We start from the raw sequence: 12,772 nt of genomic DNA, 5'->3' as shown, positions 1-12,772 counted from the left end.
TTGAAATGGAATTTAGATGGATGAATTGAAATTCAAAGTTCTCTTAACCAAAGACTTACCCAATAAATTACACTGTTAACTGAATAATTGCTAGATTCCTGTTTATCATGTAATTTGTGTCCAACTTACTGGTATAGAGAGGAAATTGTAGCATGACTAAGATTAAGTAATTCTTTTTTTTTTTTTTTGAGACGGAGTCTGGTTCTGTCGCCCAAGCTTGAGTGCAGTGGCGCAATCTCGGCTCACTGCAAGCTCCGCCTCCCAGGTTCACGCCATTCTCCTGCCTCAGCCTCCTGAGTAGCTGGGAGTACAGGCGCCTGCCACAAAGCCCGGCTAATTTTTTGTATTTTTTTTTTTTTTTTTTTTTTAGTAGAGACGGGATTTCACCGTGTTAGCCAGGATGGTCTCGATCCCCTGACCTCGTGATCCATCCACCTCGGCCTCCCAAAGTGCTGGGATTACAGGCGTGAGCCACTGCGCCCAGCCCGATTAAGTAATTTTTATGTAGTACATGGGGTAAACATGTTGATTAACTTAGTAGTAAACAGTTCAGAATGTCATGATTATTTCTACCCACAAGGCTGGCCTGGTGATCTGTTCACTATCTTGCCAATATGAGTCACCTGCTCCTTCTTTTAGGGCAAAGGCTCTCAAATATGCACATACCTTGGAATCAAGTGGTGAGCTTTGAAATACACTGATGCCTGACTTTCAACCCCAGATTTTCATATAATAACCTGGGGTGAAGCCTGGGAGCTGAGACTTAAAACATCCCAGGTGATTTTAATGTGCAGCCAGGTTGAGAACCATTGCTTTAGAGTGATTCTCTTTACCCTAAGCTGTATCTGCACTTGGAAGATCTCTATTCTAACAGACAGTAGATAAGAGGCTTTCTAGTGAAGGTAAAGAATGTCTCCATTTCAAAGCATTCTGGAAAATGTGTTATACTTTAAAAAGTATGCCTGGGTCCCATACCTCGCTCTTGCTTTGCTCTTCCTCCTCTATTCATTCATTAAGCATTTATTATGTGTAAGATAATGTGCAATTTCAGATTCCTGACCATCCACCAGATTCTGACCATGCCTCATATCCCTCTTTATAATATGTAAAGTTTTCAGGACAATCTCAGTTTCTACTTCTGGAACTCAACCCCTACCCTGGCTTTTTGCCTGTCCTATTAATCTATATTTCTAATTATGTCTTGATTTAGAAAACATTTTTATTTTAAGGAATAAATAACAGGTAACATCTTTTTTGCAAAAGGATTTTGTATGGATATAGGATTAATTAGTGTTTGGTCAGCATGATGTAAAGAAATTTGGTGACCTTACACTAAATAAGCACTGTAATACTTAAAACAAGATCTGGAAATTTGCAACCACCAAAAAAGGAATCATGCCTTTCCTTTGCCATGGAAAACAAAGAGGACCTTCTACCCTTGAACTTGCTTTAGTAGAAGGCTATATATTCCAATTAAAGGGACCAAATCTGTATATCAGAATGTGTTCAGAGAGGTACATGGATGATTGGAAAGTCTGACTACTTGGGATCAAATACTATGCCCTTAACATCTGATGCTAACAAATATTACCCCAAAATTAATACATGAACCTAGGCTGAACTGTATTTTTTTTTTAGGGAAATGAATGGCATTCTATGATAAGCTTCTGAGTGTTTCCTTCATTTAAATACTGGTAATATGAATTTAAATATAATTGGAGTTGCTCATTAAAATTTTCATATACTTTTGTTCTTTTTCATAATGATTATAGTTATGTTTTTACACAAGTGCTATATACCCAAGATAGAAAACTTGAAAAACTCCAAAAAGTACAAAAAAAGAATTATTTATAATAATATATCCACTCAAGTCAAATGCTATTCACATTTTCGTGTGAGTGTCTCATAGATAAGAGAGAGATGGAGACACACACACACACACACACACACACGTATCCAAAAATATAGAGGTTATATAAAACAGATTAATAATGTATAGCAAAATTTAATATCTAGGTACTTCTAAAAAATTTTGTGTCAATTTTTCAGTCTTCAAAGCTACACCTATACCGGTTCCTGTATTACCGAAAAATAATAACAAGATAAACCTGGCCAGCTGTACAAATGCTCTGAGGGTTGAGATAACATGCAAATGTAGCCTCACATATCAATGTGTGAAAGCTGGACAGACCACACAGCTCAGAAAAGGAAGTACACTCTGCATAGCTAACTTGCACATTCACTATCCAAGCTGCACCATCTTCGGGGTCATTGTGTGCCAGGCATATCAACTCTTCTCAATAAAAATGGTAAGTAATAGATTTTATAACTCTCCTTGGTCTCCGGGCAAATGTGCTACTCTTCTCGGCATAGAACAGACAGGGTTGAGGGTGCTTCACAGTCAGGTCCTCCGAGCCTTTGGGATTTTGCTTGGCCACTTGTTCCTTGTGCTGATGAAGCTGCTGAGTTTTGTTCATGCCAGTTGAGAGACGTGGCTTCAAGAGTTCCCTTTTTTTGATTCTAGCCTTCAGAATACGGGAAGAGCACTGTCTTGCAGAAAGAAAACATGCATTCTTTGTCTTTGCCTCCTAGGATAGCTTGGTGCCAGCCCCAGTAGTTTAGTCGAGTTTCCTGTTATGAGCAGTTTGGATCCCAGGAAAGGACTCCAGTGGCGAATGCTGGGAAATTAATGATGGTGATTGCCATTTTGATAACACAGTAGATTTTACAAAGGGACCTCTTTTGTTTGAAAATGCATTTTTTTATTTTAATTAAGAGACGCAAAAAAAGCCCAAACAGTCTTAACCTTAAGGATAGATTGTGTTCCCAGAATTAATGGGAAGTCATTATTGGGAGCATACTTAAAATGGTGAGTGGGTTCCCGGTACTACTTTAACCCATAACATAGCTGAACTACAGCAGTAATATTCTGCTTCATAATTTTCCATTATTTCTTTGAAAAAAAAAAAAAGGAGGGTTCCCAAAATATACGTGGTGTTCATATGCTGTCAGAGTATAGAAGAGAGCTAATTTTCTGTCTTTGTCTGCTCTTGCCAGCCCCCAGAAGACTGGAAATTTGTTATTCCTTCTCTTATGACAGAGAGGATACCTTCCTTTTGTCAGCCCCCAGTGAGAAGACAGGAGTTGGAACGATGACTCCTGTGCTTGCTCAGCTGGAGATTGTGCATTGCAGACATTGGAACAGGGAGAATAAAGGGATCATTCAGTGATGTGTGTTGATGTGACTGTGTATTGTCTGAAAGCACCTTGAGTTAGGATAGGGAAAGAGTAGAGGTGATAGAGGGTAATCTTGCCATGGGGGACAGAGGAAGAAGGAAGAGTGATAAAGTGCAAGTCACTGAGTCTTGAGAAGGGGAGTACACAGTGGAGGAAATATTAGCACATGACCCTGAATGTGGCAACACCTGTAGAAGACAGTCTCGGGCTCAGGTGGGAGTGAGACTTATAAATCCCTCTATGTTTCCAAATTTTGTCTTTAGGTCCGGGATTCCTAGAAAACAGCTTGACCTTGGCCAGGCGCGGTGGCTCACGCCTGTAATCCCAGCACTTTGGGAGGCCAAGGCGGGCAGATCACGAGGTCAAGAGATTGAGACCATCCTGGCTAACACGGTGAAACCCCGCTTATACTAAAAATCCAAAAATTTAGCCGGGCGTGGTGGTGGGCGCCTGTAGTCCCAGCCACTCGGGAGGCTGAGGCAGGAGAATGGCATGAACCTGAGAGGCAGAGCTTGCAGTGAGCGGAGATCGCGCCACTGTGCTCTAGCCTGGGCCACAGAGCGAGACTCCATCTCAAAAAAAAAAAAAAAAAGAAAAAAAGAAAAGAAGAAAAGAAAAGAAAGCAGCTTGACCTTAAACAAGGGCACTTTATTTATCCAAATAAAGTGCTATTTGGATTTTCTTAGGCAAAACAAGATAACAGCAGGAAAAAAGGAAGCATGTATTTGGTATAATGATGTTTTTAAAGATTATTGTTTTCTTATAATAAAAGTAACATGGCTGGGCATGGTGACTCACACCTGTAATCCCGGCACTTTGGGAGGCCGAAGTAGGCAGATTACCTGAGGTTATGAGTTTGAGACCTGCCTGGCCAACATGATGAAACCCCGTCTCTACCAAAAATACAGAATTAGCTGGCTGGGCATGGTGGCGCATGCCGGTAACCCCAGCTACTTGGGAGGCTAGGCAGCAGAATCGCTTGAACCTGGGAGACAGAGGTTGCAGTGGGCTGAGATCACGTCATTGCGCTCCAGCCTGGGCAACAAGAGCAAAATTCCGTCTCAAAAAGAAAAAAAAGTAACACATATTTCTCAAAAAAAAACTTCTTAGAAATATAGATAATGGTCAAGCACCGTGGCTCATGCCTGTAATCCCAATTTTTTGGGAGGTCAAAGCAGGAGGATTACTTGAGGAGTTCAAGACCAGCCTGGGCAACAAAGCAAGATGTCATCTCTATAAAAAATTAAATAAATAAATAAATCAGCCAGGCCTAGTGGTGCATGCCTGTTGTCCCACCTACTAGGGAGGCTGATGCAGGAGGATTATTTGAGCTCAGGAGTTCAAGGCAGCAGTGATGAATGATCATGTCACCACACTCCAACCCAGGCAACCCTGTATTCAGAAAAAAAAGAAAGAAAGAAGTATAAATATGTAGAAATGAAACATTAAGCATGTTCTATAATTCTGTCAACTAAGGGACAATCACCAGGTTAGTACAGATCCTTCGAGAATGTCATCATTTTAAATGCTTATTGTAGAAATGTAATTTTATAAGTGTTATATGCTTTATGAACCATTTCCTCACGTTTTATTTAAAATATCTTTAATAATATCAGAGTTACAATGTAATTTTTAATGATAAATCATTTTTAATAACTGTGTAGTAGCCCGCAATTTGTTTTAATCAGTTCCATAGAGTTGGACATTTCAGTTGTCTCTTTTTCTTTCCTTATGGTGATATAGACAAGACTGTCACAAGCATTTTTTATACACTTTGTCTGATTATTTTGCATTGACAGAACTCCTAGCAAAGTAGCCAGGTGAAAACCTACACATATTTAAAACTTCTAACACAAGTTACCTTGTTGCTAAGCAGCATACTTTAAGTTTCTTACTATATAATGGCACAGTAAGTGAATTTCCCAGTGCAATTATGGCATATACATGCCTATCTTTGTATACCCATGCCTATTTTTGTAGCATGAAAAGGTTATACTTCAAAATTAAGTTACTTCCCCTTAATTTCTTTCTCCCTAACATTGCTGCTGACATTCTGCAACAAGTGGCAGAAAGCCATGTAGCATATTAAAGAAAGGAAAAAACTCCATTTTTTCTCCTTGAAAGAGATCAGATACAGTCAACAGGCTATATCCCTGGCTTCTTGTTGACTGGTTTTGCTTACTAGTTGTTTTCCATAAGTCACTTAAGCTTTGGGTTTGCTTCCTCATCCAATGATGGTGATGACGTGATGATGATGATGATGATGATAGCTATCCCACAGGATTGTTGTGGAGAGTAAGATTGCAATTATAAAGCACCTGTGACAGTACAGGCACATGCTGGGCACTGGATAGATGTTGGATTCCTGTATTTCAGCCCCAAATAAATAGTTTCCAAAGCATGCATAGAAACTCCTAGTGAATGCAGGAGGAGAGTGATACTGGCACTTAGCATCGCTAAGCCCTGACATACACTATCTCATTAAATTCCTCTAACAATTCCCGCAAATAGTTATTCCCATTCCCCCTGTTTTCTAGTTGAGTAAACTGAGTCTTGTAGAGAGTAAGTAATTTTCTCACAGCCACACAGCTACTGAATATTGGGCCTGGAATTTGAGGACAATTCTATCTGTTCTCAGAGCCAGAGCTCCTCTACATTTTGTTACATCTCAGAAAAATTAGATACCTAGGAAGACAAGCTGGTAGTCAAAGAAAAGCCCAGGACTGGCCTTTAGGGGTATGCCAGGTCCTTCCTCAGGCTGGTGACCGTGTCTGGTAGGCTTGAGGATCAGCTGTCATGTCTGCTTCTGCTATGGTCACTATGAGTTTTCCTACTTTCAGAAAGTGCACTTTATTGAAATGTTGCAGAGGCCACTGGGATGAGAGACTGAAGGAATGCCTGGCTTTGTGGTTCTTCATCCCAGGATCCAGAAAGGGGGGCTTAATGACTACATAACTCCCTTCTCCACCCCAAGCTCATCTGCTGTGTCACCACTGTGACCAATCCCCACCTCCCCCACTTCCTGTACTGTCCAGGAAGGGAGCAATCCAAAAGGGGACCAAGTGGTTATAAGGAAGTTCACCTTTTATTGCCCTTTCCCTGTAACTTATTGGTAAGGAAACTGTGGAAATGTGCGAGAATGAAGCACAAAGGCACTTGGTGTTTTATGAAGATAGACACATTAGATATTAAGATTGATGGGCATTGGACACACGACACTGGGCTCATCTTCCAGCCTAGCAAGGGGTGCTGGGTTCCAGCTCAACCTTCCCGTTTCTCCCTGTGGAATCTTGACCCTATCTCTTCAGCCCTCTTTCAAGAGGCTCAGTCAAGGTACAGAGTTGGCTTAGGTGTTCCCCTACATCCTTATTCATAGTGCGATTCTAGATTTTAGAAGTGGGAGAAGAGGCAATAGAATTCTACTTTATCTGCCCCTGTGGAAATTGACTTAATCTATACCCTTAGATCAGCTCACTTTACAGTTCTAAAATGAAAACAATAGAATAATACTTGTTTACTTGAAAAGTAACTTTAGGTACATTTTAAATTGTAGAATTTTCTGGAAGAAATGGAGAAATAGATGTTCTAGTCATGTACAATTTTTTTTGTATTTTATGCATAAACCTTAGGTCAGAAAAAAAACAGTAAAAGTTGTGTTTGGGGTTTCTGGTTTGTTTTGCTCCTTTCATCCAGTTTTCAAGCTACATGAGAGCTCCTGAAAGGAGTGTAGTCAAATTGTGCTGTCACTCATTCATTCAACAAAGCTTATTTGAGCTCCCACTTCAAGTCTGCACTCTGCTAGTCATTGGAATGCAGGGTGAACAACACACGGTGTCCAGGCTTCCCACGGCTTACACTTAGGGTAGTGGTTCTCACACTTTAGCATGCATGAGAATCACTGGGAGGGTCAAGGATGGGGCCTGGAAATGTGCATTTCTTTTATTCATTTATTTATTTATTTTTGAGACAGAGTTTTGCTCTCGTTGCCCAGGCTGGAGTGCAATGGTGTGATCTTGGCTCACTGCAGCCTCCACCTCCCAGATTCAAGCGATACTCCTGCCTCAGCCTCCTGAGTAGCTGGGATTACAGGTGCCCACCACCATCCCCACCTAATTTTTTTTTCTTTTTTCTTTTTTTCTTTTTTTTTTTTTTTTTGAGACAGAGTCTCGCTCTGTCGCCCAGGCTGGAGAGTAGTGGCGTGAACTCGGCTCACTGCAAGCTCTGCCTCCCAGGTTCACGCCATCCTCCTGCCTCAGCCTCCCGAGTAGCTGGGACTATAAGCACCCTCCATCACACCCGGCTAATTTTTTTGTGTGTGTGTATTTTTTAGTAGAGATGGGGTATCACCGTGTTAGCCAGGATGGTCTCGATCTCCTGACCTCATGATCCACCTGCCTAGGCCTCCCAGAATGCTGGGATTACAGGCGTGAGCCACCACACCTGGCCACGCCCAGCTAATTTTTTGTATTTTTAGTAGAGACGGGGTTTCACCATGTTGGCCAGGCTGGTCTTGAACTCCTGACCTCAGGTGATCCGCCCACCTCAGCCTCCCAAAGTGCTGGGATTACAGGTGTGAGCCACCGAATCTGGCCAAAAATGTGCATTTCTAATAAGTTCTCAGATGAGGCTGACACTGCTGGTCCAGGGCCCATGCTTGGAGAACCACTTTTCCTGGGAAGTAATAGATCAAAAACATCAAAGTGAACAAATAAATAAAATACCTTGCACTGAGCTCTGAAGGAGGCAAATGAGGAGCTGAGATAGAAAATGGAGGGGAGAAATCCTCTTGAGAGAGGTGTCTGGTCTCTGATGAGGGGATGTTCAGGCTGAAGCAGTAGTTCTCTGCTCTGGCTGCACATGAGAATCACTGCAGCAGCTTATAAAACATCCCTGTTCTCAGGCCCCGAAACCAGTGAAACTGAAACTTGAGGTGGGGCTCAGTGAGAGTTGAGCATTGCTACACCAAAAAGTGAGAATGAGTTAGGCATGGGGTAAATGGGGGTAGAAAGCATTTCAAGCTGAGGAAGTGGCGGGTGCAAAAGAGATGAGGGAGGAGAGAGCTTGGAGCTGTAAAAAGACCAGGATGGCTGGAGAATAGGCAAGAGAAGAAGAGAGTGACAAGAGATGGTTTTATGGAACAGGCAGTGGCCACGCACATGAATGCTGGGTCTTAAGGCTGCCTTAGTCCATTTGGGCTGCCATAGCAAAACACCTTAGACTGGGTAGCTCGTAAACAACAGAAATTTATTTTTTACAGTTTTGCAGGCTACAAAGTCCAAGATCAGAATGCCAGTTTGATCATAGTCTGGTAAGGGCCCTCTTGCAGATTGCAGACTGCCAACTTCTTGCTGTGTCCTCACATACTAGAAGGAACAAAAAAGCTCTTTTGGCTTCTTCTATAAGGATTATTATTATCCCATATGCATTAAGTGTGGATGGCGGCTCTATGCAAAAGAATGTTCATCTACCACTGCTGCTTCTGCTTCATCTACCTCCCCTTCTGCAAAAAGGGACACCTACCTTCTGCAGCAAGATCTATCCCATTGTGTTAAAAAACAAAAAATCCTGTACTATGACAAGTTAGTTTTAAGCCAAGGATAAGAGGCTCAAATTCTAGCTGGTATCTTGCACTCATATAACCACCACCTTCAATTAGAGAGGTGATTATTTTTTCTTTTAGGTAAAGAAAATAATGGCAACAAGTCAAATGTTGGATTGAACTGCATGTGTCCAAAGGGATATGTCTTGAAGATATCCGAATGTAGAGTGAAAGAAGGCACAGAGTGAGGGCTCTGTCCTCATGTGCTAAGCACCTCCCCAAAGGCCTCACCTTCTAATACCATCACCTTGGAGGACAGGATTTTGACACATGAATTTTGGAGGGACACAAACATTCAGACCTGGAATTTGATCATACTATTCACCACAGCAGCCACTGGAGACACCTGAGCTGAGGAGTGGATGCCGTTACCTGCTTCATATTTTGAGGGTAGGGCTACTTCTGAAGTGACGTGCATCCTCTCCAGATACCTTGATCCTGGCTTGGGCCTTAAATATTGGTTTGTTCCTGTTCTCCCTCAAAAGTGTGGTCCCAAATTTGACTACATCCAAGTTAGAGAATAAGTACAGAGTTTCTGAGGGGAACAGGTCCTAAGATGTGAAAATAAATAAACTGTAGGCCGTGATGGAAGCCCCAGTTGAGAACCGGTGTCCCAGGGAAATCTGAGAGTACGGAAACGGAGCTAGAAGTTTCCCTGTGAGGGCTGGAGTTCCGATCCACTTCCTTCAATTAGAGAGGTGATTATTTTTTCTTTTAGGTAAGCTGTGGAGGCCAATCACTCCACACACTCCCCTGTTGCCATCCCTGGCCTATTCATATCCTCCCCTTCTGCAAAAGAGGACACCTACCTTCTGCAGCAAGATCTATCCCATTGTGTTAAAAAAAAAAAAAAATCCTGTACTATGACAAGTTAGTTTTAAGCCAAGGATAAGAGGCTCAAATTCTAGCTGGTATCTCGCACTCATATAACACATCAGTGCCTCTAGGAGGAGATGTGAGTCACTTCTTAGAGCATGTGTTAGAATACACTAAATTTGTGGCACCCTTGCTCTTGAAGTGGGTAGGCATGGGGCTCCAGTTCTTGATTTGGCATCTTCAATATCATTTCCCCAATTCTAGGACTCCATTCCATCTGCCCTTTCTTTTCTCTCATGTCCTTCTCTTTTTAAATTATTATGAAACACATAATACAACAAATGCTTACATACTCACCACCTACAATTAATGCATATTACTGTTCTGGCATCTATTTTAAAACTAAAAAAGAGAAAATTAAAGTCCCTTTCTGCCCTTTTCCAGTTCTATGTCCCTCCTTCCCACAGCACAGAAACAACTCTTTTAAAAGTGCCTTTCAGAATAGCCTTCCCAGCCATGGTTTTATGCTTTTATTTTATCTGTGTGTATCCATAAAGCATATAATATCTCCAAATATATAGTATTGTTTTGCCCAGATTTTTTTCATGATTTCTGCAATTTGCCTTCTTTCACTCTACTCTGGGTTTTTTTCAAGAATATCCCTTTGGACACATTCAATCTGTTGAATTGCTGTGCAATCCTACTGTAATTTATTCATCATCTATTCTCCAACATTTGATCTGTTGCCATTATTTTCAATTTCAAACAGTGGTAGATGAACATCCTTTGGCATAGAGGGTATGAGAACCTTCAAGTTTATCTAACATTAGCAACTTGTTCTTTAAGGTCATTGTAATGATTTACCTCGCATCAGCCTTGTACAAAAGTTGCCATTTCTCTACATCATCCCTAAAACTTGACATTGTCATATTTATTGATAGAGTTTTGACAATTTGTTACATGTAAAACTGTACTTCATTATTGTTTTAATTTTAATTTTTCTGATTATAACTGAGATGAAACATGTTTTCACAAGTTTATTAGCCATTCCAATAAATTCTTCTGTAAATTATCTCTCATGTGTTTCATCCATTTTTTATGGATTTTTTTTTCATGTTGATTTAGAGGAATTTCTTATATATTCTAGGCATTAATCCTGTGTCAATTACAAGCATTGCAAATTTTGTTCTCCCAGTCTATGGCTTCTTTTTAACTTTACTTTTGGTGTCTCTTTCTTATACAGAAGTTTTAAATCTTAATGTTGTCAAATTTTAAAATAAGTCTTTATCATTTCTGCTTTTGATGTCCTTTTAAGAAAATTAATCCCTACCCCTTAAATATTAAAGTCATTTTTCTAATTTTTCCTTGAAGTGTTCATGTTTTTAAGACTCTGTTTTCATGTTTAGGTCTTTAATCATAAGGATACCATTTATACTTGTGATGCAAGGCAGGCATCTAATATTAGCTGATATGGATAACCACTAGTTGCAGTATTATTTACGTTAGCTTGTTCTTTTCCCCCATCACTTTCTAATGCCTCCTCTGCCACATGTTCATTTCCCATCTTTGTGGGACTCTGCTTCTGGGCTTCCAACTCTGTTACACTGATCAATATAGTTCATAAAATTCCATGTTCATCATTGTTTCTTTTCTTTTCTTTTTTTTTTTTTTTTTTTTTGAGACAGTCTCGCCTTGTCGTCCAGGCTGGAGTGCAGTAGCACGATCTCTGCTCACTGCAATCTCCACCTCCTGGGTTCAAGTGGCTCTCCTACCTCAGCCTCCCTAGTAGCTGGGATTACAGGCACATGCCACCACACTTGGCTAATTTTTGTATTTTTAGTAGAAACAGGGTTTCACCACATTGGCCAGGCTGGTCTTGAACTCCTGACCTCAAGAGATCCACCTGCCTTGGCCTCCCAAAGTGCTGGGAGTACAGGCGTCAGCCACTGTGCCCAGCCTCATTGTTTCTTAATTATGCTCTTTTGCTCTGGATTCATATATCTTCTTGCACAGGTACACATAACTCTTGCCTGCTGTCTAACAATTTCTTTGTGTGTATGTGTGTGTGTGTCTTAATCTACTCACGTTCTTTTTTTTTTTTTTAATTTTACTTTAAGTTCTGAGATACATGTGCAGAACATGCAGGTTTGTCACATAGGTACCTGTGTGCCATGGTAGTTTGCTGCACCTATTGACCCATCCTCTAAGTTCCCTCCCCTCGCTCCCCATCCGCTAACAGGCCCTGGTGTGTGTTGTTCCCCTCCCTGTGTCCATGTGTTCTCATTGTTCAACTCCCACTCATGTGTGAGAACATGCAGTGTTCGGTTTTCTGTTCCTGTGATTGCTGAATAACAATCTCTAAGATTATTCAATACTTCTACTATTATTACCCAAACACAACCAGGATCTTAATACAGGGTAATTGCCCATTGAATACAATCCTTCAACTCTATTTCTGGTTCTTAAAACTTCTGCTTGGAAGAAATGAACATCACTGTCATTTACACTTAATTGGCCAAAGTAAGTCATATGGACATATCTCAGTTAAACAGGGCAGAATTTATAAGGATGTATAATCCCCATGCATTCAGGGTCATGTCAAAGAATGTCATCAATTTGGAAGAACAGGAATATTATACACTACCATGTATACAGTATAGGTCTTCAAATGACTGAGAACTTCATTTTGACATCACTCTTAAATGATAGTTGAGCTGACTATAAATATTCTAAATATATAGTTACTATTCCTTAGCACTTTACAGACTTACTTGATTGGCATCTCACTTCCTTTGTTGCCAGTGGAAGTGTGCTTTCAAATCTAATTGTCATTCATTGTATTTGAAATTGTCACCCCCTTTAAAATCTTTGTTCTGAGCTTTTACTGTGCTTCATAGAGATGTGAATTGATTTTTACTTATCCTGCTTAGTACTCATAGTATCCATTTAAAACAGGAGACTAAGAATATTTTCTCTGAAGAGCCCAGTAGTCAATGTTTTAGGCTTTGCAGGCCCTCTGATATCTGTCACAGCTATTGAACTCTACTATTGTAACATGAAAGTAGCCATAGACAATGCATACATAAATGAGTGTGGCTGTGCTCCAGTAAAACTTTCTTT

At 40.6% G+C, this 12,772-nt stretch overlaps 1 protein-coding gene across 1 annotated transcript in view; it reads left to right on the top strand.

The window, feature by feature from the left end:
• Window positions 1-2,226: 2,226 nt before the first annotated feature.
• The window catches only part of FYB1 (FYN binding protein 1), a 165,409-nt gene continuing 154,863 nt past the window's right edge, over window positions 2,227-12,772 (top strand). Inside the window, exon 1 of the mRNA XM_030814012.1 lies at window positions 2,227-2,309. Within this exon, the coding sequence (XP_030669872.1) occupies window positions 2,307-2,309 (3 nt within the window). The 5' untranslated portion in view covers window positions 2,227-2,306. The remainder of the gene's footprint in view (window positions 2,310-12,772) is intronic.

The sequence above is a fragment of the Nomascus leucogenys genome, chromosome 6 (genome assembly GCF_006542625.1).
Source record: "Nomascus leucogenys isolate Asia chromosome 6, Asia_NLE_v1, whole genome shotgun sequence".
In the NCBI taxonomy this organism is placed as follows: Eukaryota; Metazoa; Chordata; class Mammalia; order Primates; family Hylobatidae; genus Nomascus; species Nomascus leucogenys.
The sequence above is the reverse complement of the archived record's forward strand: the minus strand, read 5'-3'. Positions and strand labels throughout refer to the sequence as shown.